This window comes from Zootoca vivipara, chromosome 4, assembly GCF_965207765.1.
Source record: "Zootoca vivipara chromosome 4, rZooViv2.hap1.1, whole genome shotgun sequence".
Lineage (NCBI taxonomy): Eukaryota > Metazoa > Chordata > Lepidosauria > Squamata > Lacertidae > Zootoca > Zootoca vivipara.
In genome coordinates this window covers 73419635-73446764 of record NC_142587.1, presented here as the reverse complement: position 1 = coordinate 73446764, position 27130 = coordinate 73419635, and the positions used below count along the sequence as shown (strand labels likewise).

The following is a 27130-nucleotide window of genomic DNA, read 5'->3' as shown; positions in this document are numbered from 1 at the left end:
CACCCTTGCCTTGCGTATGGTGCCACTGGAATTGCTACAAGACAAGCCTCTCTCTGCCTATTGGCTGATTCAGAAAATGACAGAAATGGAATATTTAAATCAGAACTCAGTGGAGGATCGTGCAAGGTTTGCCATAGTTGAGGGTGGGCCATCTGCACCCAGTGTCTCTTCACAGACCATATTTCACTACCCATTTGCTCTGGCACAGTTCCATGGAGATTAATTGGACTACACAGGAGCAAATGAGCTTTGCAGCCTCTTTCAACATGCCTATTGACTGAAAATGCCCCTAAGCACCTTCTTTGCCATCCCTTATCCCACCTCTTTTTTCTCCCTGGCCCCAGCAAGAAAAGCTCAGTTTCTGCTGAAAATAATTTACCCTTGCCAACCAGAATTATGAAGTTTATTATACACATAACCTATGTGTCCTTGCTTATTCAGTCACTCCCACTCAAAGGTTTAGATTACTAGCTTTATGGTACTGGAGACATTGCTTTCTCGTGAGATTTACAGATCAATTTGGCAGAAACTGTGCTTCAAAATCATCTCTGGCCCGTCTCCATTGAAGTCATTTGGAATCAAGCCATACAAAAACATGACCCAAGGAGAATGGATACATTTCAGTTTGGCTGCTCTTTCTGCCTGATACACTGTACATTTTACTATTTGCTTATTGCTGTTCGGAGAATAAGGCTATTAATGGTTACTAGCCATGATTGCTGTGTGGCATGCCCCTAAATAATAATTGTTGAGAATCACAAGTGGGGTGAGTGTTGTTTTGCTCAGGTTCTGCTGGCCAGCTTCCCAAAAACTGCTGGTTGGCCACTTTGAGAACAGGATGCTTGAGCTAGATGGGGAGAGGGAAGCACTAGTAGTTTAAGTCTCCAGTATAGAGCCCACCTGCACAATTCCTATGCTGGTTTCAGCCACCTTTTCTGGGTTATCATACCAAAGCCTATTGCCTTCCCCTTACCACCCTTGCACCACAAACCTCCAACTGACCTTACCACTATCATTTTGCCATTTTGCCATTTGTGTCCATGTGCCCACTCAATAGCTTCAATTGGTGGAATTGGCACTATTACAAGTGCCACACAATACCCATTCCACATCCGTAAGAATTCAGTCATTTAGTGTGGCAGCACCTGCACTTCGGAACTCCCTGCCTCTTGAGATCAAGCAGATGCCTCCACTGTACTCTTCTAGGCACCTGCTAAAAACATTCTTGTTCCAACAAGCCTACCCAGATGCTTAGAAAGTTGAGGTGATTTTAATTTGTTTTTAGTGTTTTAAATTCTGTAGGTTTAAAAGTATGCTTGTGAAGTTTTCTTATTTTACTGTTTAATCTTTTGTAAACCACTTTGAGGGTTGTTGTTGTTGATTTACAATCAATCGGTGTATGCATTTTATGAAATAAATGAAATAAACTTTAAAAAATTGATCTGTGCTGGCCCAAGGCAGTTTGCTGCCTGGGGTGGAGCAGTAAATTGCACTACTCAACCCCACACTCCACCCCACTGCCCAGTCATGGCACACAGTACCCAAAGCTGGTCAAGTTATTCTGGCACCTGAACACACCTCTCCCCACCTTTTGGATGTATAAATACAACAATAAATAAAATTGCTAACCATTTACCGTAGTGCTCTCTCATCACCCCTCAAATCACCTACCCTGGGTTGTGGATTTATCAGTACTCATGGACATAAATGGCCAGACATTCTATTCTAAAGGGGCAACTTTATTATAAATGGTATAATCTGGTGGCTGGGGGTATGTTATGACACCGAACACAACCCTATCGTGGTGGACAAGGCTCAAAATCTTTTGAGCGCCCAGAGTTTTTGAAACTTCTCTCTTGCAACACTTAAAATGTATCACTCATAATGTTTGAAAATAGGTTTGTTTTCCTTATGGGTGAAACCTCCTTATAAGGTTTGCAGGGGAGAGCGAGGGAGATAAATCTCTTGCTGGTCACCTCAAAGCCCAAGGACTGTGAATTGGGCTCCGCTATCATGGAGCAGTACCACAGAGCCAGTCAATTGCCAAATTTCATTTAGGATAGATGGCTGCCTGCTTTAAAGCTACGCCTGCCCTGTTCTCATGAATGACCACTGGTGGGTTAATCCTAATGTTAATCCCCATTTCCTAGCTCACACATCACCGCTATCTCCATCCCAAGACAGCTTTCCTCCCTTGCTATTGTTAGCGTACCTGTCTTCTCTTCGGTTTGGCTACTCTCTGCTGTGTCTGTTTGGGGTTGCGCTGTTGCCTTGGCAGTAGCATCCTCTGCAGCAGTGGGGGTAACGGCAGTAGTGACAGTGGCAGGCACTTCGGCTTGTTTAGGTTCCTCCTTGACTTGGGCTTCGTCAGCCTTCAAGGATGGTGAATTATCAGTAGAAGCTTTAGTGGCACTTTCTGTTTCAGCGGCAACAGCAGCGGACTTTTCCTCCGACGGGGCAGCGGGAGCAGTGGCCTTTGTGGCAGGTTGTTCTGAACCAGTGTCAGCTGTGCCCTCCCCCTGCTTCTCATCTGCTGGGGTGCTTCCTCCTTTGCTGCCATCAGCAGGCAGGGCATTCTCAGTTGGAGCAACTTCTGTAATAGCAGCTTTGCCATCCGCCAAGCCATTGGCAAGGACTTCCTCCTTCTTCTCACCAGCTTCAACATCAGTAGTTTGGGCATCTCCCTTCTTCTCCCCCTTGAGCTTTTTCCTTGTTATGTGTCCACGGAAGCTAGCCTGAATTTTGGTGGCTGCCTTATGAGCTTTATCTTCTGGTTTGATGCCATCTTGTTCAATCTTTTGGTCAATGTCATCATTTTTTTCAACCTTTTGTGGGGAGAAGAAAAGAGAGGGGAGGTTTGTTTAGAAATCTCTCGAGCAAATGCATTCCATGAAAGTTAGTTAGGGTGTCTGGGGCAGCATATTGCAGAACACACATAGCAAACACAAAGCAGTTACAGCAGGCTTTCATTTTCCTCATTCCTGGTACTTGCTGTAATAAGCAAAGCTCATTAGTAGAAAAACATGTTACTAATAATATGCACCATTAATGAATGAAAATCCAGCATGTGGCTTCCATTCCATATTCAACATGCTAAGTCAATCCCATGTTTATTATAATTTGAACTCTTAAGAGAGACACTTTATTCTTATTAGGGAAGATAGGTGAGCTGTCACTCAACTGCCTGTACACCACTCTACACCATAGCAACTGCCACTCTACAATGATGTTCTGTGCTGACCACACCAATATGTTCAGCCCATGCTCTGCAACATTCAATGAGACTTTGAAAGCACTCTCACCATAGCTTTTAGGAGCTGCAGGCTTGAATTGCCACTTTCCTTCCATGGTCAGCACAGACCTGTGGCAACCGCTGCAGAAGACCCAACCCCAGAGCTTCAGGATTTTTGGCAATGCCTCTTGAAGAAAGCATGCATGGAGAAAGCCATATACTTGTCACAGGGCTTGCAGGTCATGCCAAATGATAGATAGATAGATAGATAGATAGATAGATAGATAGATAGATAGATAGATAGATAGATAGATAGATAGATGATAGATGATAGATAGATAGATAGATAGACAGATAGACAGATATAGACAGATAGACAGATAGATAGACAGACAGATAGATAGGATCTGTATATGCATCAACTAATCTCATTTAGAATTCTGAAATGTGCTGTTCAACAGTAAGAGCAAAATGCAGCAGCATAGCCAAATATATGGAACACATCTCAGTGATCCATTTCCAGGTACAATTCAAAGTATTGGTTCTGACCTACAAAATCCTAAGTGGCTCGGCACCAGGTTCTTTGAAGGGGCATCTATTCTCATATGAACATTTATGGGTGTAAAAAGTCTTGCCACCTTGGGAACACAAGAAGCTACCATATACCAAGTCAGACCACTCCTGACTGACAACAACTCTCCAAGGTTCTAGAAAGGAGTTCGTCTCAGCTTTGACTGGAGATACCAGAGATCCTACCTTGCAGGGGCAAACTCTGGTTTTTCACATTTCAGTGGCACCCTGTGTGAGCCCAAAATTTTGCACCCCAACTCCTGCATATCACCTTCGGTTATGCTCAATTAACTACATCATAGTGGCAGCGTCCTAGAGTGCCCCTAGGCCTGGCGCCCAGTGTGGCAGAACCAGTTGTGCTGCCCTAAATCCGCCTCTTGGACTTTCTGCAGGCAAAGCATGCGCTCTTTCATGAAGCAACAGCCCTTCCCAACATATCCTCTGAGATGAGGTGGTGACAGCAAGACAAGGAGCCTCTTCTGTTGTGGCACCGATTCTCTAGAATCCCCTCTACCAATAGAGGTACCTGGCATTAGCCTTGTTTTCTTTTCTGTGCCAGGTAAAAACCTTTCTATTTGCCCAGGTTTTTAAGTGCTTGATGAGATTTAATGTTACTGTTTTATCTTAATTTATTGCTCCTCTGTGTCTTGTTTTGTTGAGATGTTTATGACTCATTGTAATGCATTGTGGTTTGATTATTTTATTGCAAGCTGCCACTCTGAGAGCATTGCTGAAGAGTGCCCTATAAATACTCTAGATAAATAAATAAAACAACCTGAACATATTTATCATGAAACACTATCCTTTTGTTTCCAAAACCAAGGGGTGCATTTATCGGATGGTTTCTTTTAAGTGTGGTTTAAAATGACCTTACCTACAGTACACACTGGCAACATCTATCTAGTGCAAACATAAGCACTAAGTTGCTTTAAATGTTTCCTAAAGAGGTATTAAATGATGGATAGCTGTGTTTTGACTTCTACACGTGAACAAATGCCATCTTTTAGGTCTCTTACCTCGACTTACGAATTTAATGCATTCCGAACGCACATTTGTAAGCCAAAAAAATTCGTAAGTTGAATCCCATAGGAATGTATTGGGAGAAAAAAATTCGTAAGTCGAAGCAACCCTATCTAAAAATTTGTAAGTCGAAAAAATCCTATCTAAACCGCATCCAAGATGGTGGACGGAGCTCCATTTGTAAGTCGAAACATTTGTAAGTCGAGTCATTCGTAAGTCGAGGTACCACTGTACATATTCGTCTTCTCTTAGTAATGCACCAGCCTTGAGTATAGCAGACTGATGAGAGGCTGACCTCATCAGACCTCTATAGCTCAGTTGGTAAAGCATCAGACTCTTAATCTCAGGGTCATGGGTTCGAGCCCCAAGTTGGTCAAAAGATTCCTACACTGCAGGGAGTTGGCCTAGATGACACCCATGGTCACTTCCAACTCTACAATTCCACGGTACTATGGTCAGGTAATTAGCAAAGGGTTTGTGGGAAAGCAGAGGCAAAATTTAAATGGGCTGTGCATAGCTGTGTGCATGGGCATAGCTGAGTGGCACAGCACATGCTTTGCCATGCAGTGAGTCTCAGGTTCAAGTCTCAGGTTCAATCCTCAGCATCTCTGTTGAAACGGATCATGTAGCAGACAGTGGGGGAAGTCTCTGCCTAAGACACCAAAGAGCTTCTGCCCATTAGAATACAAAATGCTGGGGCATAAGGCAATTTCCAGAGGAATAGCCATCTGTGTTGAAGTACCCCCCCCAAAAAAAAACCCAACAACAACAAAAACCAGTATTGTGGCAAATAACAAATTATGAACAAATAAGCTTTTGTGAGTAGAATCTACCAGATGCATAGTGTAATTCACAGTGAGGAGCCACATGGGGAGAACTTTGAGCAGTGAGATCAAACATGCTTTGTTCTCCTGGCCCATGGTTGGTGGGCCAGTCTTTGCTTACATACATCTCCCTCATCTGAAACAGCTACTCACCAGCAACAATAGCCCACACAGCCTGTGGAACCGCAGCTTGCAGCTGACCCAGATGCCAACTCTGTCCTCCCAACACACCTAATCAGGCAACACAATTGCAGGAACCAAAAATGTCAGCCACATCATCAAGGGTCAGTTTACTTGTTCATCTTCATCATATACATTACTCTCATCTGTCAGAAATGCCCTTCCACATTCTACACAGAAAAGAATCATATGGGCACAAATATGACATCAGAAACAGTAGTGTTCAGAAACCTGTAGGAAAACATTTCATTCTACAAGGATTCTCTGCTATTGATCTTGAAGAGGCCAAATGTGAATACTGTAAAGGAATTTCCAGGGATGGGCTCCAATGTGAAACTCCTGGATTATATTTAATCAAGAAGTTCAGTTCTAATCATTTGGATCTGAGTAGAGACAATGGTTTCATATCCTGCTACAGGTGTTAATTCACTCAGCATTATCATCTTGATTGTTTTATCACCTATCACTACACTTGTTTTGTATACATTCTAGCTCCAATTGAATTGACATTGTCACTATTTCTTGCATTTCATTTCCCTCCAAATTCACTGCTTACACTTACACACACACACACACACACACACACACACACACACACACACACACACCACTAATATAATACGATTTAAATACATATTTGCAACTGAGTATGCATCTTCATACATCTTGTGAAGTGGGCTGCAGTCTATGAAAACTTATATCATGCTCGTAGTCTTTAGGGGGCTACAGCACTCTTCTTGCTTTTGATGTTCATAAAGTAATGGGAAAGTCCTTCTTCTGCTCAGGACCCAGGGGAGTTGCTGCCAGTAAGAGTCAACAACGCTAGGCTGGATGAATCAGATGGCCTCTCCATTTTCAACATCCATCCTGAAATTTCCAGTGGGGCTCCCAAAGGTAATGTTCTGTACACACACATTTGTTCTTTCAAATGGGCATCTTGGAATGCATTAAGAACCCATTTGCAAGCTCGTCGCCTGGAGATCTTTCACAGCCCCAGGGAAATCCTGCAGGATGAAAAGCACAGCACAGCTATCTGAAGCTCTGCTTGAATGCACTGGGGGAGAAAGCCACACCTGAAATAGCTTTTCAATCTCCTTCTGTAGGAGGGCAAGCAGAGGAGTGGGGTTGTTCCCACAAAATATGGCTGCTCTTAGAATCCAGGTGGTGGTCAGGAAGCAATACACAGCCTGAAAGCTGAGAGCTCTGAAGGCAAGAAACGTTCAAAAGCCAACAGCCCTATAGGCAGTGGAGACCTCTCCATTAGTGCAAATGGAACACTGCCCCACCAATCACAATCTGACTTCAGTCTCCACCACCAGATGGTGCTGCCTATAAGTTTCATCCTTCTCAGTCTCTGTGTTGCCCTTGTAGAACTCAGCAGAAAAGAGGATGGGAACAAAACTAAAATTAATTGGCTCTGCCTGTCATTGGTCCCTTGCCTTATGGCCCACCAGGTCCAATGGACACCAGCCACCATTACCTGCAGCATGGGAAAGCAGATGCAACATGGTCAAGGGGTTTGTCCAGCATGACACAAACTGTTCCAGGCTAAGGAGCTAAACACAGGGACGGGTTCCCACAAAGGCAATTTAGTGTGGTTCCCACTTAGAGGAAGGCTTATCAATGCAGCTAAGCAAACCCTCACAAGTAAGCATGCTTCTGCATATGTAACAGTTTACGGCACAAGTCTGGTGCACATTCAAAAGCACAGCAGAATGCTTGTTGGCGCCATCTGTCTTCCCTGATCACTTTCAATGAGATATGCAAATGCACATCCCCATGCACAAACAAGAACCAATGAGTCAGATGTGGAGAGCAGTGTTGGGTGAGCTGCAGCAGATAGGACTCCGCTACCACTGCAGTGCAAGTGACTGAGGAAACCCAAGGAGGCCTTGCCTTCACCAGCAGCAACGGAGGAAGGTGTTATGTCAGATACCCAGCTGCTGAGTGGCCAGGGGGATCCTGTGCAGCCTGGATCCATGCTGCTGGTGTATCACCAGCTGGGTGCTGACTTTCCTGCCTGCCTCATTATGCCCTGCTAGCATTAGCAGGAAGAAAATGCTGCTATGGGTTGACGGGACGGACATTAAGCTGGTGAGTGCCTGCAGATTATTAGGGCGATGGGATGGCTGACTAAGAAAAGGTGATTAGTGACCCATGAGTGTTGGCTTCTCTGAGACTCAAATATTTTTCCAAGCAGTCTCCCCAGTGACCCTCCTGGTCCATTGGAGCTATACAGAACTGACATTGCTGATCTCAGTATCTTACATTCTAGTGATTTAAGAAAAGCTTGTTCAGCATTGTCATAAACACAGGTCACTTCTGGCAACCTGTTTATTCTTTCTGATTCATTTGCACAAAGTTTCTGTGGAGGCTGTATGATGTCCACTGTTCATTGAGCATTCACACCCTGATTTGTTTCTGCCAAGGTTATATGGCTTTCCACCAATCTAATGCCATCCCACATTTTCCCATAACTTTCCTTACAGCAAAAAGTCTATTTTGTGTTGTTTTTGAAAGTGGGTATGTTGTGTCTGAGAGTCAGAACACTTTAATCCACTTTAACTTCACAAACCTCAATTTGTCAGTATTTAAATGAATACTGGCAGTATGGAGGGATCCATAGAGCAGCAACTCACCTGAAATGTGGGGGGAAGTGTATTGTGTAGGCAGTCTGCATATGTTGCATGGTTAGTGCAGCAGAGGATGGCTTTAAAATTGTAAGCCACGCTTCCAAAATAGCAAGCTGGCATTAAAGAATAGTAATTCATTTAGAAGCATTTTAAAATAAGCCTTCTGTTTCTAAAACCTGACGACTATTTTAAATTTTAGGAGCTTGAGGTACAGAAAAAAAACACCAAGATGGCAAAACCTGTGATTTCATAAATACAATGTTGGCAGCCCTGAGAAAATTCACTACTGTGGTACCTCATGTTGTGAACAGGATCTGTTCCAGTGGCCCATTCACAACATGAAAAGGCCGCAACATGAAGCGCCGCATCTGCGCACGTACGTGACGCAATGTGGCGCTTCTGCACATGTGCAAAGTGTGATTTAGCGCTTCTGCACATGCGTGCAGGTTACAGACACGCCAAACCCGGAAGTAACCCATTCCAGGACTTCCGGGTTCGGTGCGTCCATAACCTGAAAAGACGCAACATGAAGCAGACGTATCATGAGGTATGACTGTATTGATCTAACTTCTTTGGACAAAAAAAGAGAGAAAGCCCTCATTACATGTATTCCCCAGAGTCATTTCTGTCATATATTGGAAGAAGGGAACACTCTGTTCTTCTTTCATGGGCCCAAACCTCCTCCAAGGATTCTCTTCTCAAAATGACTTGTACTAGTTGCCCAAAGGACTGTATTCAGGCTTGTTAACCTCACTCTCCAATCCACATTATCAAAACTAAAATCTTCATAATATTTCTACCTCTTTTTCATGAAATACGTAGATCCATGACATACTATCTAAGATTCCCAGTTCAGGATAGGATGCAGTCATTATTTTGGAATCATTCTCTCCACCACACCCTCTACTGTTGTGTGTCTTCCTTCAACAGTTCCCTTTACTGAAATGCAGCAATCATTTCCCATCTGTTCTTCCACTGTCTTCCTGGATTACAGTAAGAAGGTACGGGACACTGGAGCATCTCTGCTTCTGATGGGTAATTCAGGTTAATACAGGGCTGATAGGGGGAAGAATTAATGGTGTTTCAGCAACAAGGACAACCAGAGGAACTACCAGAGCCATCTTCCCCCATTGATCCCATAGCAGGTACCACACCAACAACAAAGGAGTCTGGGTTGGCATCATTCCTCCTATGGAAGAGAAGAACACCTTCATCTCCTCCCTCTAGGAGGAAGATACAGCAGAAATGCACTAACAAATAGATGCTCTTTTACCAGCCTCACATAAGTGATTCACTTATTCTGTGCGGCCACAATCAACCACTCTTTGTAACTGGAGGACCTACATTCAAGTGTGTGGTGGATCCAATCGTTTGGTTTTATGAAGCATAAAGTGATGGGAGGAAGGGCACGTGACTTGAAATGGGTAAATGAAAAATGTGGAGGCGTCAAACACCTTGGAAGAGAACTGATCATAAATGATAGGTTTCATAATCCTGTAAAGAAGTAAGAGATACTGAACAACAAGATTTGGGGAGAAAAAAATCTTAGGGACCAAAGTCCCCTGGCCAGGGGGGCGGGGCGCGGCGGGGCGGAGTTCCCCTGAAATAAATGGAGCAGACATTTATAAGAATCGGTTTGGGCATTGCAAGAGAAGCTTGGCTTCTGTAAGCAAGCAAACCCTGTGCTTCTGATGCAATATCCAAAACAAATTCTCAGAGGACCTGAGGCCTCCTGCTCATCCAACCATGGAACAAGGGCAGCTCGTAAGGAATTTCGGCCCTTTTTGTGAGTCTCTTTCTAATTTTGTGAAGATTCCTAGGTTCAGATGAACAATGAAGCAGGACCAGTGGTTGAGAATATGCCTTGTACGCAGAGGGTCCAATGTTCAACCACTGCAGTTTCAAGACAGTGACTACAAAAATCAGGGTACACAATGCCAGGCAAGATAAACAAGGAGTTGTAATACGATCTAAGGCAGCTCCCTATGTAATTAATGACTAGGGGGTGGGGGAATGGAATTGTCACGTGCAAAATGTACCTCCCCCCCCCCCCCGGTTATCCAGGCTGATTGCTAATTGCGTAGCAGGATTCACATAGGGATAATCCCCTTTTCTACCGGTAGTTGGTAGGTCTATCCCCCTTGAGAAACAGAGACAATCTAGGATTCCTACGTTGTAAAACTTGGGGAGTGGGGGCAACTAGCCACCTTGTTCTCATTTTCATTATTTTATTAATTTAAAAAGTATGTACACACACATAATCAAATACATGCAGTGGCTCAGGGATACAAATACTAATTAAAGCAACTACAAAAATTTTCAGCCTTATCCAAAGGACCCCCTGTTTTGTAGGAAAGAACGAAAGGGATCATGTTATAAAAATCAAAGATGACTGATATCTAATAGCTGAGAATGAAGTACAGAGGGAAAAGATTTGACAACTGTATCTACTAAAATAGCGAACCATGGGCACAGGAGGCAGGAAAAAACCTTTCACGCTTCCTGAGGTGTGGAAGCAATTTAGCACCAAGGACAGTTGTGCTTAACCCAGCTAAATAGTGTGAAGGCACCAGGATAGAAGACGCCGGCTTCCGCCTCCTCCACCCTGCAGCTCTCTTAGCAGGATTCTTTTACACCAGGACAGATGTTGTTACTATGGTCAGAGCATCCACAAGTGATGAAAAACAGCAGTTTTCCTGATCCTATCCCCCAAAGGTACAAGAACCAGTTGCATCTGTAGGAGATGGAACTTTTATTTCTGCCTCCAATAGTTTACAGCAGGCATAGGCAAACTTGGCCCTCCAGATGTTTTGGGACTACAACTCCCATCATCCCTAGCTAACAAGACCAGTGGTCAGGGATGATGGGAACTGTAGTCCCGAAACATCTGGAGGGCCGAGTTTGGGGATGCCTGGTTTACAGCCTTGGTTAAGCAGTTCCAACAAAGGGAGCTAATCAAAAAGCTGAAGAACATCAAACAACCTAAAGCCCTAAATGGCCTCGGTCCGGTATACCTGAAGGAGCGTCTCCACCCCCATCATTCTGCCCGGACACTGAGGTCCAGCTCCGAGGGCCTTCTGGCGGTTCCCTCATTACGAGAAGCCAAGTTACAGGGAACCAGGCAGAGGGCCTTCTCGGTAGTGGCACCCACCCTGTGGAATCCCCTCCCACTAGAGGTCAAAGAGAATAATTACCAGACCTTTAGAAGGCATCTCAAGGCAGCCCTGTTTAGGGAAGCTTTTAATGTTTGATGGATTTTTGTATTTTAGAATTTCTGTTTTTTTGGAAGCCGCCCAGAGTGGCTGGGGGAACCCGGCCAGATGGGCGGGGTATAAATAATAAATTATTATTATTATTATATAACCTACCATATTTAATAAATCAGGTAGACGAAGCCTTCTGAGAGGAAGAGGAAAGGGGCGCATGTTACAAGTTTATACCAGATGTGCCCAGAGAAATGATGCTTGGGTACCAGTTCTTCTTGGGATGCTTGAACATTGAACTTTGCTTTATACGGGTGGAGCATAAGCTACCGGTACTGCTGCTGATGGCGACGTTCACTCCATCCACTGGACAGAAGGGTGCCAAGTTCAACAAAGTATCCTCCCTGCTCCTGTTTTGCTTGTGCTCTGTTTGTGGTGGTGGTGTTTTTAATTTGTGTCACTGGAAATAGGAGCAATTAACATTCTGAGGTGGTGTTTACGGGTTCGTTAAACCAAACAAACATCCCAAGCAATTAGAGGAAAGGGGAGGCAGATGAATTCCCAACGGCTGGGGAAGCAGCTAGCTTGGCGGATGGGTTCGAGCTGTGCAGTTGGATCTTCGTTCCCGACACCTGGCAGCAACCACAAGCTGAAAGGAAGTTCCACCCTTCCAGCACAAACATAAGCAACAGGTGCCCCCCCCCCCCTGCCTGCAAAAGCCACCCAGGACTGACTGGGATTGAGAAGTCAATGAGAAAGATGGGAGGGAAATGGTTGAAGTAAAGAATATGTGCTACAAGACCTTGAGGAGAAGAAAGGAAGGAAGAGCAAGAGAAAAAGGCAAAACGGTACAGACAATGACAAAGAAAAAGCACCAAAGGGGTGATGCAGGAGGGTTGCACACAGACAAGCGATACTGAAGCAGGAAATTGGAGGCAAACCTGTCCAAGCTTGATACAAGGGCCTTTTTTCCTAGCAAACCATGCAGCTTTGCAGCGATTCCTACACACCAGCTGTGTTAGTCCCAGGACTGCCATGGTCCCAGGCACCTCCACATCTGCATTTCCCCCGGACCGGCACAGCTTTCCTTTACAGCGTGGCTGGCGGCAGCATGTCTCTGTGGAATTAGTCCTGTCAGGGAAGATATTGATTTGGATGCTGATGTGTTAATACGTGGCTGCTTTCAGCAAAGCTTCCTTCCTTCCTCCATCCCAGACAATAGACTAGAGGACTAACCTGCCACTAATCACACAGGAGGTGTGTCTATGGCCAGACGTGCTATGCAAGGGGATGAGGCAGCCTGCGGAGAACACGGAGCTTCTACTGTGCTCCTTACATGTTCTAAGCTATCCCAAGATGCTTTTAGAACCACAGCATTGGTGACTAGAGATATGGACATTCTTTATGTGCACAGTAGCTATCAACTCAGACACGGCCTCAAAATATTTGCACGTTAACTGAGAAGTCAGAGCAAAGATGCAGAATACAATACTGATTACAATATTGCTTTTTTTGTGGGCTCAGAAAAGCAATTGGTTTCTTGTCCAGCCTATCAGAAATTTGTTTTTGACCTATGTTACAGTCATAGTATGTGTTGTCGACAAGATATAATAGAAAAGGAATTTATTTAATTATTTAAAATAATTTGTTTTTGACCTTTGTGGGGATATATTCTAAACAGTTTCATTTGTCTTCTATCAGACTAGCAACTTCCCAAGTTGTCTAGTGCTGGAATTGAATAAACTTGGTCTAGGTCTTTAAGCATAACTGCCTGACTGCTAAAATGTTGAAAAATATACAGGGCCCAATATATGCCCCCCCAAAGTACGTACACACAGAGAGAGGGGGGGAGAGAGAGGGAGAGAGAGAGAAACCCCAAATACTTCTCTTGAGGGTACTTAGCTGGCTTCAAGTGTATTGAAATGAGTCCATGTTTACATTCTGAGCATGTTTGACTGAATCAAGGCTTCTGAATTCCATGGGAAGGGAGAGAACAGTAGAGCATGAGTAATAATGTAGTTGGAAATGTCAATTAGGACACAGGTAGCTCCTGCTCAGGTTCCAGCACAAAGAAAAGCCCGAGGGCACTTCTGACAGAGAAACTGCCAGGGGGGAGCAAAGCACTGTACATGTTCCATTACCAGCTGCCCCAGGGCCACATTACAGGTAAGCAGAAACTGTGAGCAAATGCAACTAATGCTGGCATGGATAAAGTTAAGAAGCACAGCGGTCTGGAGGGAAGGGCTTTCCCCCAGGAAAATGGTCCAAGAGCTGTTCTTGTGTTTTGTTTTGTTTTGCAAGATCCCTGAACCAGCAGATTCCAGAAAAGTGCAGCCCCTCACTTTGTGATGGTATGCAAGGGTATTAGAACAAGGACAAGTCTCTCTCGTGCGGCTGTAACTTTCTTGGGAAAACCTTCCACACGAAGTCCTCCCATCACTGCAAAGTGCTTTGAAGCAGAGGTAGCATGAAGGGAATGTGTGTGCTTAACTCTTCCCCTGATAGTCGCCCTCCTCCAAGTGACTTTTCTTCTGCTGTTGTTGTTGTAGGCCCTTGTTTACTTCACAAATGCTGGTCTGGAACTATAAAGTGCTAAAAGCAGCTGGGGTGGATTATCTGGGTAATTCTCCTTTTCTCTGTATCTTCTGTAAACCTCGTATAGACTGAAAAGATGTTTCTTTAAGCAGTAACCACAGTAGAAGAAAACAGCATAGATAGGTAGCATAGTTTGCAGATGACATCAAGTATTTAGAATGATGTGTATACCTAAGTGGACTGAAGAGAAAAAGATCTCTTCAGACTGCGTGAATGAGCAACAAAATTATACATGGAATTTGTCAGGGGGAAAGGCCAAACTAGGTGCAACTTTAATTGTATGGATGCAGTTAACACGCACATTTTTGTTTCCCTGTCACAGACTTGACAAAATTGGCTTTCCAAGCATTTCAAGCAGCAATGTTCCCTAGGGAGGCTTCCCCTTGAAATGCTTCTCTGAAGCTGCTTTTTGTGGTTTTAGTTCAGAATGTGGCAGGAAACGAATAAGTTCTCTACCCTCCTGTATGGTCCTGAAGCTGCTCTGGGGCCCCCGCAGCTGCTATTTATGTAATTAACACGTGTGTGCTAGTTGCGTTCTCACAATGGCATATTTAGTTTGATCCCCAGCATAAAGTGACCAAGATTGAGGCAAAAGCAAAAAAGAAAATAGGCTAATCAGGAAAGGGACACTGGTGGCAGCACCATCACATTGACTCCAGAGGTCAAATTCAGTGTAGATCTATATCCTTGTGCAAGAGGAATAACTTCCCTCCTCTCCCAGCTCATGCCCTAAATCTGTCCTCTGGGTTCCCTCAACCCTCCAGAGCAGATTTGGGAATGGTACGGGGCGTATGCAGGCAGAAGAGAAGAGGGAAGCCCTGCTGTGCAAGCAGAAGTCATTCTGCTCACCCAACTGTTTAGTTCAATACCACCCATGTCTAGCATTGGGAAGGGGGGCACATGTTAGAGTATATTAGGAGGAAAACACAACGGCAATTATTCAGGATAGACAAAAGGAAGCATTTCTTCACACATAGATGAAACCTTGGAATTCAAGCCATAGGATGCAGAGATGGCCACCAACATGGTTTTAAAAGGGTGTTTGACGTATTCATGGAGAAGGCTATCGATGGCCATGTATTGCCTCCAGTATCCCAGTGACCTATTGAAAAGTGCCCCAGGCCCACTTTATCATATAGCTTCATGTTGCCATATTTCTCGCTGGGATTTATGTGTCAGTCTGATTATGCTCCCTCCCCTTAATTTGTCTTCACAGATCCTATTTTGATCATCGAAGCCATATTTGCTCTACAGAAATGAATGAACAATCACCCCAGCAGAAGGAGCTAATGATACACAGGATGCTTACAGCAAGGATAATTAGGCATGTTGCTAACTTGTTCGGAATAAACATGTGTGCGGCAGAGCAAACCACACACACACAAAAAGGGAACAGGAAGTGATGAGCATAAGGCCAGAGCAGAAAGAAAGTGGCAAACATTTAGAAGCAGATATGTTAAATTGTAGTCATAATGGAAGGAAATGTCTTTAAGCCTACTGGACCAGTTTTGGACCAATCCTGCATTTGGATGAAAGTCTGCCCAAAGGGGCACCAGGAATGTAATTTCAAAAAACAGCAGAGAAGGCAAAACCTGTCTCTATTCAAGGTTTCTCTTGGCAGAGGAGAAAGCTGTGTTTCTCTCCAAATCTGTCTATACTAGCATAACTCAGCAAGATATGAGCCCTTTTCCTAGAGTCTGGGATCGGGTAGGGGGAACCTTTGGCCCTTTGGTTGTTGCTAAACTACTGACCGTTGCTGATCATCGTTCCTGATCTAGAAGGTTATTCCAACAGATTTCAAAGAATGCATAGGAGGAGTCACATCATGGCTCCACCCCAAACCATGCAAATGAAGAAGATTACAACAAAGAAGACTAAGCCTCTGTCTTTGTGTTGGGGGAACCTGAAAGCACAGGGTTCTTGGTCATGCAAAAAAAGCCCTCTGCACATATAACAGTGCATGCAGGCCTCTATGTAGTGATAGTAAACATATGTAGGTCAGGAACGGAGGCTGGCATGCAGTTAACCCCCACCCACCCACCATGCACATTCTAGGACTAGGGAGATTGTGATGTCCTCTAGATATTTTGGACTACATCTCCCATCATTCCTAACCATTGGCCATGCTGGCTTGGGCCAATGGGTGTTGTAGTTCACAGAATCTGGAAGACACCACATTAGCTACTGCTATTCTGCTAGAATGAAGATCTGAATATAGTGACTGTGACTGCAGCCTCCTTAATAATTAAATTAGCATCTATTCAGTGGGGAATGTTTCCTATGGAAATTGTAAAAAAAATAGACACAGAATAATCTGTGACACATGCAATTCTTCACTTTTTATTCTGATTCTAGAATACTGAGGAGTTTCTATTTGAACGCCTGTTCAGTTGTCATATGTTCCATGCATCCACACAATTTGATGTTCCAAAGAACTGTAACTCACATCAGCAATATTGTGTCCAGTACTGTGGACACCACTCCTTTCTTGGTGTTCTTACTCTTTGTATATGATCTGTGCCCAGTCACTACATTTAAAAGATAGGGTAGTTATCCAATGCAAATTGCTGACATTGATAGGCATGCAGGTACAGGTACAATGGACAGTACCACTAAGTCAAAACATAGTATCAGAGGCCATTGTCAACATTTCGGTCTGTTACAATTTCTTGTCATAAATTTGGCAATACAGTATATGTTTCTGAGCGGTGAGTAGGCTTTTTAGGTTATCCAGCTGTCTATGTGCCAGCAAAGGTCAGCTCCTTGTGACTTCTTTGCTCTCCCCAGCAGATCACTCTTGACAACAGTTTGTAGTTCCATTGTGAGTTACAACACCCTCAACTGCGAGCTGTAGGCAAAAAGCAGTGGTGTTCTATCTTGTTGCTTGTGCTATTTCTGTTGAAGCAGTTGTATTCTGGGAACTGACCTGGCCCTTGAAATCTGGTACTCAACCGTGTTGCCATGGTATTTAAGAAAGCAGAGATCAAATTGCTCAATTTGTTGTCGCTTACTAGTTTGTATAGTGATTTGAATCTATTAAAAGGCATCATTCTGGAGTAGATGCATTGAAATCCATTCAAATCTCATTCTGCCTTCCACTATTCTCTCACAAATTTAGAAGGGGTCAATATATAAAAACTGGTTTGATTTGCACTCATTTCATCCAAAAACATTTAAGAACATCTAAAAAGATGTTAGAATATTTAAAAGCATAGCTAATAATTTAATTAGAATGTTGCCAAGAATAGCATCTTTTAATCAACAAATGCCTGGCTTAATAGGAATGTTTGAGAACTTCTCCTAAGGGAGATCAACACAGCTCACCAGGGTAGCATTCCACAAGTGGAGAACCACCACCAAGAAAGCCCTGCCACAGGTCAGTGCAAAACAGATAGTAGCCAATGGCAGCACCCAGTAATGTGAAATTGGTAAAGTGGGGGAGAGGGAACCTACAAAGGAGAGAGAGATCATGGCAACGCAAGTACAGTTATTCTGCTCAAACCAACAAGCAACCATCTCCAGCAGATGGCTGTGATCAGTCTCCCTGAGCTTCAGTGGGCCTTCCCAAGATCAGCTCCAGGGAGAAGCTCCAAGGAGAATTGCTTCTATTTCAGTTCCTCTGCTCCTGCTCCAGTACCTGACTCAGGAAAAGAACTACTATAATATCTTCCCCTGGAGGTTGATCTGGGAAACCCATTTCAGGGAGAGACACAAGTGTTCTGCTGTCCCTTCCTAGCCGAGAAGAGGGGTAGAAAGTGGAAACTGTTCGGCTCCTGCAGTGACTGCTTAGAATCATAGAATCATAGAGTTGGAAGAGACCACAAGGGCCATCCAGTCCAACCCCCTGCCAAGCAGGAAACACCATCAAAGCATTCTTGACATATGCCTGTCAAGCCTCTGCTTAAAGACCTCCAAAGAAGGAGACTCCACCACACTCCTTGGTAGCAAATTCCACTGCCGAACAGCTCTTACTGTCAGGAAGTTCTTCCTAATGTTTAGGTGGAATCTTCTTTCTTGAAGTTTGAATCCATTGCTCCATGTCCGCTTCTCTGTAGCAGCAGAAAACAATCTTTCTCCCTCCTCCATATGACATCCTTTCATATATTTGAACATGGCTATCATATCACCCCTTAACCTTCTCTTCTCCAGGCTAAACATGCCCAGCTCCCTAAGCCGTTCCTCATAAAGCATCGTTTCCAGGCCTTTGACCATTTTGGTTGCCCTCTTCTGGACACGTTCCAGCTTGTCAGTATCCTTCTTGAACTATGGTGCCCAGAACTGGACACAGTACTCCAGGTGAGGTCTGAGAAGTTGTACAATGTAGGAACTTGTTTATTCTGCTTCCCTATGTTTGTGTGTGGAAGTTTGGGGCTATGGAAACTGGGATCAGGGTACTTCAAACTCCAAATCTTCCCCCAATCCCAGATACCATAAGATTCGGCAGGCTTCCTCACTGCGAAGAGTTAGGGACCTACTGAATACTTTTCTAGTGCAAACAGGCCTATTGAATTGATTTCCAACTCCCTCAACCATTCCTCATAAGGCTTGGATTTCAGGCCCTTGATCATCTTGGTCACATTCCAGATTGTCAATATCCTCCTTAAATTGTAGCACCCAGAACTGAACACAGTACCCCAGGTGTGGTCTGACCAAGGCAGTATAGAGTGGTACTATTGCTTCCTTTGATCAGGACACTATACTGTTGTTGATTTGGCCTAGAATAGCATTAGCTTTTTTGCAGTAGGAGAGACCTAAATCAAGTGATGATGCCAAAAGGGTAGGTGATGGGCTTCAGTGCAACCATGCACAGGTTGTCAACTGGAGCTTTCTACCTACTAGGAGCTCACTTGGCTTGATCATACGTCAACCAAGGGAATTCCTACACCCTCATCTTTTCCATACCTTTTCCCCAAGACACAAGCAGCAGCCAGAAGAGTGCTGATTAGGTTTAGGAGAGTGAGGTCTAAGGGTAGTTGGAGAGGACTGCAGAAAGGTTAAGTGTCCGGAGCAGCCAGACAGCTCAGAAGGCAAGGGACGTGAGTCAATGGATGTACACTGACAAGAGATTATTTGGTCTGTTATGTGGTCTGACTTCCAAATTGGTTAGGAAGGAGCTATAAATATAAGCAAATAAATATCAATAAATAACAGGGCCATCAACAAACAATAGCAAATTTCTCTATTGGTTATTGCTTCAAATGAAGAGAAGCTAATTTTCCTTTATGAATGCTATAATGTATATTAGTGCCCCTAAATTATCAGCTGATTAGAACAAATAGCATGGTGTAATGGCCTCAGGTTCCATTTGCATTGCTAATTTCGAAATTCAGACAATACAAAATGGGAGTGGAGGGGGATATTAGGTGAGCCAAACAGGACCTATAGTGACATTAACATTTCCATTACAAAATGGAAACTCTGGAACTGTTATGATAAAGGCTGTCTCTACTAAGTCCAATTTGTGTGCCAAGTCAGAGTTGGTAGCAGAATGCCTGACCAGATGGCCCTTTATTCTGATCCAGCAAGACAGCTCTTACATTCTTAGGATGCTACAAATATATAGCAACATTCAGGAAAAGTATGTGGTGCAATCCTCTTAGGGCAATACATTTGTCCTCCCACAAACATCAGTGCCAGAAAGGTGATACCCATTACATTCATAGTGCAGCTTTTGATAGTGGTTCAGATCAACTAGGATATTTTTCACAGTTGGGGGAAAGATTCACTTGGGGGGGGGTGACAGGGTCCTGAAACTAAATCCTGATAAGTTAGAGGCCTTGTGGGTGAATGGTTTACTGTTTGAGATCATAGAGCTGTAGAGTTGGAAGGGACCCTGAGGGTTATCTCATCCAACCTCCTGCAATGTGTATGTCAGTTACCTGTTGTGGACAGGGTTGCACTCCCTGTGAAGAAACAGGTACATAGCTTGGGAGTACTCCTGGATCCATCATTGTCACTGAAGGGTCAAATGGCCTTAATGGTTAGGAGTCCTTTTTACCAGCTTCAGCTTTAGCTGCAGCCATTTCTGGACATGGATACCATGGCTAAAGGAGGCCATGCACTGATAACCTTCCAAAGGATTATTGCAATGCACTTTATGTGGATTATAATGCGATGACAGCCACAAGTATAGACGGATGAAACTCTTGTGTAGAGTTCAAAGGCCATACTGGTGGTCAACTAAGTTCTGCTTAGTAGGTTCACAATCACGTAACCACCTGGCATGATAGTAATGCATGGGATGAGATCTCCAAATCAAATGAGGTGGCGCAGAGTAAATAGACTAGAAGATGAAGGCCAGGGTAACAAAACAAATTAGCAATGGTCTTCTGAATGCTCACACTGTAAGAATAAGAAGAGTCTGCTGGATCAGGCTAGTGGCCCGTCTAATCCATCAGTCTGTTCTCACAGTGACCAAGTAAATGCCCTTAGGAAGCCCAGAAGCAAGATCTGAACACAACAGCATGCATCCCTCTTGCAGTTTCCAGCAGCAGGTATTCAGAAGCATGCTGAGGCAGAATGTATCCATCAGGGTTAGCAGCCATTGATAGCCTTATCCTCCACTAATCTGTCTAATCCAAGTTGGTGGCCATCATTGCCTCTTGTGGAAATGAATACCATACCGGTAGTTCAACTATGCACTGTGTGAATTAACAAAGCAACCTTTGCCAACCAAGTGCTCTCCAGACGTTTTGGACTACAACTTCCATCAGCCCTAACCACCGTAGCAAAGGCTGGAGTAAAGGGGTAATTTAGTGCAGGCATAGGCAAACTCAGCCCTCCAGATGTTTTGGGACTACAACTCCCATGATCCCTAGCTAACAGGGCCAGTGGTCAGGGATGATGAGAATTGTAGTCCCAAAACATCTGGAGGGCCAAGTTTGCCTATGCCTGATTTAGGAAGTTGTATGATGAGAAGAAGAAGCCAGTGCCACTATCACCAGTGCCATATTTCTTAGCTTCCTGTGAGAATCTGCCTGGCTACTATTGTTGGGGAACAGAAATACAGAACCAGAGGGCTCTTTGTTCTTATTTGGCAGGACAGTTCTCATACATTCTGGGATGTGTGCTACAAATTATAATATGATGTTTAGATAAAGCATGTGGTATGGTCCTCCTTCGACGTGTAAGACTTCAACATGTAAGAATGTAAGAGCACATTACTGGCTGCTCAAAACAAAATGCTAGGATAACACAGTAAGTCCTAAGATGAGCAGGAACCAATTCCATTAGAGTATCCATACGCGAATATCCCAAGAGTGGCTTCAAAGTATGCACTGAGCCTGATCAGCCAGCAATCTCATCAGAGGGTCACTTTTGTGCAGCATTAGTGCAGACACAGGTATACCATGGGTATAGAGCAGTATACAAATTCACTACTACTAGTAGTAGTAGCAGTAGTAGAAATTATTATGAAAAGGACTGGAAAAATTTTTAAAAAAACCAGTCTCATAATCTTCATTTAGAGCAACACAACACATGCAGTTCTGGACAATGTTCACCTCCTTTTTCATAATAAACCAAGATGTAGTAACACTGGAAGGGGTCTTTTTAAAAAAAGAAAACAAAAAGAATATAAAATGAAACAGACAGGGCTTCTTAGCTTAGGAGAAAAATGAAGACAGAGAGAGGACAAGGGGTAGGTTTTATAGAAACATGATTGGTGTGAAGAGAGTAAATAAAGGGCAACAATCTCAAAATTAAAAAAGGTCCAAGGCCATTCACAGCAGATGTAAGACAAACAAAAGAAATTACTCCCTCACACAACATATAATTAACCTATGGAACTCATTTTCACAGGACATTATTGCCTTCAGCAGATAAAATAAGCGCACAGAGGATAGGTCAATTGATGGCTATAGCAAGCCATAATATCCAAATTGCAACTTCCATGTTCAGAGACATCACTTCTCTGGCTATCAGATGCTGAGGATTAATGACAGTGGGTGGGTATTGCCATCACGCTGTGCTTGTCAACCATCATGCTGTGCTTATATCTGCCGCTGTCAGCCGAGAGAATGCTGGCCTAGAACACTGGCCTGTCGCAGCATAGCAAGCCCTCATCCTTGACCAGCCTAGCCACCTTAGAGATGACCATTTCAGACTTGCTTGGGAGGCGCAGTCTCTGATAGTTATGGTGCTGCTGACAGATGAAGTGACGTATTTCCTCCAGTTGGAGGGTGCAAATTCATGTAGCTTGCAACACAGGAAACAAAAACCCACAGGCTCCGTGGAAGGTTTGCAGGTGTAATCACATCCATCATTTTTGTATCAAGCAGAAAGAAGATGGGTTGTTCAAAGAAACTGGCCATAAGAGAAACAAAGGCAGAAGTAAAAAGACAGGCCAGATAAAAGAGCTACGGTAAGTCACAAGGTCCACAGCAGGGATTAGCAACCTGGAAACATGAATCACACAGGAGAGGAAAAACAATCGGAAGCAGAACAGATGGGTGTGCAAAAGGAAATGAAGAGCTGCAGGAGACAGTGCTATTAACTTTATTCAAGAAGAACAAAACCTTTATTGCACCAAAGACAGTTAAATCAATATTTTCCCAATGCTGTTTTTCCACAGAAGCAAATGGGTGTGTTTTCCCACAGGGATGCTGCATTACCACGAACAGGAAGGATGGGTCATCTACGTAATGGCAAGAAAGGGGAGAGATGCTGTCTATGAGGCAGAGTCTAACAATGTGGAAATTGCTTTGTAAATTATTAGCAGAAAACTCTAGGGCAGGGAAGAGTACCAATAACTCAGCTGTAGCTCCTATCTTCACGAAAAAGTAAGTGATGCTGCATAGGACAAAGCCTTGCGGCATCAGGTTCCTCACAGGACAGGACATCACTGGGCAAGACAGGCCATCATCCACTCTCACATAGTGACATGAGGATATCACATTTTGGTTTTCATTTGGTTTGGGCAGAAGCACATGGAATTGCAGATCCATAGTAGAACTGACTCGTACTTCCCATGTGCACATGCATCATCGATGGACACTTCATACCACAAAGACTCTGTGGTAACTCTGGCCTGAGTTAATTCCAAAAGCCTCTGTCCATGAGAACAAGATCGATGGCATCAGTCAATCATTTTCAAAGAAATAAAATAAATATGTATAGCACAATATACACACACCACAGGATTATTTTGCTGCAACAACACAAAATAAATAAACAACAACAACAATTTCTACCCAAGAATGCTAAGTAGAACTTAGCTGGATACAACCCAATAATGAGAATTATCATAATCTATCAAAGTCAGATTCCCTTTGTTCAGCAAAAACCATGAACCATCTGTGGCCCAGAGACTTGGGCACCAATCCTACAAATGCAGGAGCTCTTACTTCCAACCCCTTCCTGCTTTCTCATTGAATTTTCTTTTTTAAACTTCCTTCCCACTCAAAGCTCCACCTTTTGGCCATCTCTTCCCCATGAGATCCAGCCAGGACAGCACTTGTCTGGTAATAAGCCATATCCAGTAATTAATGTTTTCACAAATTACCGAGAAGCGAAATTGTGGGCTTTTCCCCCCCCCTACACAAAAGACTCTTGGTGAAAACATGTGTGACCTTGCATCTAGGAATTCAAAACAGTTATGCAAATGTTATCTAAATTAAAACGCAGAATCCCCATGCGAAGTGTTAGCTCAGCGTCATAGAAAGAGAGATTGGCATGCAGGGAGAAACATGCTCAGCGGAAATCCAGCAGGAGGAAAGGAGAACCAGAATGTGCATCTTTGGGTTGCTAGACATGGGAAAGAAAAGCACAACCACCTTTCTGACTGGATTTTCACTTTTTGAAATATGCCAACCCTAATCTAGATGTCTCAATACTAATGGTTAACAAAATGGTAGGCATAGCTCAGTAATCTCTGTTGATCTGAGTTAAAGCACACTGTAAAAAACAGGACCAATACCAATACCATTTTCCACTCAAGTATCACAAAGTGCAAGAACTCCCTCACCATCTTCACAGTATGAGGCACTGCATTGCTGATTTGCGTGCATTTTAGTCATTTGGGAATTATCAAATCTATCGGCAATGAGTTCCAAAGGTCAGCTATCCACTTCAAGATCTTCACACACAGCAGCAGTGGCATTGGGCCTGCTTCCCCATGAGGCAGTTCCATGCGTCTGATTATGCACATGGGAAGAGCGGGAGCGTATCACATCGCATGAGCCTTTCCCACCTGACCGGTACCTAAACAGGAGGGGAAGTCCATGGGAAAGGGCCCTGACCATGGGGTTGCAACATCCACATGGAGTTAAACAGGCCCTGGGATTGCATCACAGAAAAGGGGCTCTCACACCACTATGCATGAAGCAAGGGGGGGAAATACTTTCTGTAGACCTGCAGCAAATTTCTGTATATGTCAATTTCATTGCTCTAGAATTATGTGAAACTGTTTCCTTCTCCCTTGGTCCAAAACTACACATTATTTTAAACACAGCAATCATTTTCAGATTATAAAATGGAGCTCCATGGGGAGATCCAAATACCTTAAAAGGGAAGGTATGAAATGAATACCTTCCCAACCTCTACTAGTGTGTGGCAGCAATGTGAGAGTCAGTGTGCTATGGTGGTTAGAGTCCTGGACTCTAACCTGGGAGACCAGGGTTCCAATCTCCACTCTGCCATGAAGCTCACTGGGTGACCTTGGGCCAGTTATTCACTCTCAGCGTAACCTACCTCACAGGGTTGTTGTGATGATAAAACAAGGAGAACTATGTGTGCAACCTTGAACTCCTTGGAGGAAAGTATGGATGTAAATGTAATGTGACTTAACTCTTAATAGATATGCATAAGATTAGTCTGCCTATCTCAGCTGGGCCAGAAGCTTTTCCAAACGAATTTGTATTCCTGTGTAAACCCACCCACCTGATTCCACTGACCCATACGCTCCTTTCCTTTCAGCAAACCATGTTTTCGTTTCACCCCAGGCCTCCTTCACATGTGCACAATTGCATAGAGGTTGCTCCGCTGCATTGTTATCCAGTACAACTACAGCTTTTGTATGAATACTATAATCACATGAGAAAGGGCTAGTGGTCAGGTGAGGAAGACCCAGACAATTATTACAGTCCCATCAGGCATGGCGGTGATTTAGAAGTGAAGACCCATGGAATTGGCCCCAATCGTGTTGCTTGGGAAAACACACATTCCACGGCAAGATGAGTCAACAACATGTAGAAATGATTCAATATGATTAGGTACAGGCATACCATTCAATATGGAAGAGTACATTTCCCATGTTTGTTGTTTTTTTTAATTGTGTGAACACTGTTGACTAGTGTGATTCTGAATCTTCCTTTTTTTAAAAAAAAAAATTGTAGCTTTCTAACGTTATTTGCTCTGTTTCTCACCCTAGGTAAAGGGTAAAGGGACCCCTGACCATTAGGTCCAGTCATGACCGACTCTGGGGTTGCGCGCTCATCTCGCATTATTGGCCGAGGGAGCCGGCGTATAGCTTCCAGGTCATGTGGCCAGCATGACAAAGCCGCTTCTGGCAAACCAGAGCAGCACATGGAAACGCCGTTTACCTTCCCGCTGTAGCGGTTCCTATTTATCTACTTGCATTTTGACGTGCTTTCGAACTGCTAGGTTGGCAGGAGCTGGGACCAAGCAACGGGAGCTCACCCCATCACAGGGATTCGAACCGCCAACCTTCTGGTCAGCAAGCCCTAGGCTCAGTGGTTTAACCACAGCGCCTAACTGGATGTTAACTCAGGAAATAGTTCTCATCTTTATCCAACTTTTCTATAAGCAAAAACACAAAGCAAAACACCCTCCTTGCATAGCAGGCTGCTTAAATTCTATTGCCTTTCAAGCACCTTGTCAAGTTCCTCAGTGTGGTTTTTGATACATCTTGTAACACATGAAGCTTTCAGGTCATGCGGAATGTGGCCTATCATCAGACATCCCTGAAAGTCACTCTCTTTAGGTATTAGCAACTGTTTTCATGCTCTGACAAATGTGGTCTCAGGCTGCTTCATCCATTTGCTGTTTGCTGCCTGTGGAAACCCATTCCACAGGGAGTGAGTTAGGCCCCATTCTGGCATGGTTCTCTGTAGCCTCATGGGCCTCACCAAAATTGTTCTTGAGTAGTTGGTCTGCACAATGCAGCAGTAAGATATACATGTACAAGCACTGAATCATATGACACTTTCTGGTTGTGCTATTCCTTTCCACACTAACACCATGCCTTCATTGGAGCCCTTGGTGCAGACATGGGATATAACCAGGTGAGGCAGTAACTCACATGACCCATATGCTGTGACTCTTGCAGACTACAGGCAAGACAACATGGAGTAGTTTTTTTGTGGTGGCAACCACTGGTGTTAACAAAATCCTTTCCCTTTGCATTAAGCCCCCTTCCACTAGAACTCAGTCACTTGGTACCATTGCAAAAAGCAGGCATAACCCTTACTTCTGATTGCTCACTTTCATGGGTAGTTACAAATAGATGGCAGTTCTAAAAACTAGGCCTCTATGGGAGTCAGGCAAGCAAGTTCTATATACAATGCAATGTCCTTTTTAAAACAAAAAACTTTACACCCTGAACTGAAGGTATATGGGCGCATTCAAAATGGGAGTGTCAAAAACTCTCAGTTGACACACAGCAGCAAGGAGGAGCCTGCAGGTTATAAACTCACAGATCTTGGGAGAAACTGAGCCCTTTGATAAGGTATGCCTCTGCGGTGTGCGACAAAACAAAGCTCAGGAGTTGTGCATAAAATCACGCCATGGGGCAGAAAGAGACTACCCAGGCAGCAAACATCCTCTCTGTGTGAGCCACTTGGAACCTGCAGTTTATATGCTCCCTGTGTGACCGAGAAAGTCAATCATTTATAGATACACATATTAAGAACAGAA

General features: G+C 43.9%; 1 protein-coding gene across 1 annotated transcript in view; it reads right to left on the bottom strand.

Moving 5' to 3' along the window:
- GAP43 (growth associated protein 43) overlaps window positions 1-27130 on the bottom strand; it is a 54506-nt gene that overhangs the window by 22736 nt on the left and 4640 nt on the right. The window contains exon 2 of the mRNA XM_035114577.3: window positions 2213-2825. Coding sequence (XP_034970468.1) covers window positions 2213-2825 — 613 coding nt within the window. The remainder of the gene's footprint in view (window positions 1-2212; window positions 2826-27130) is intronic.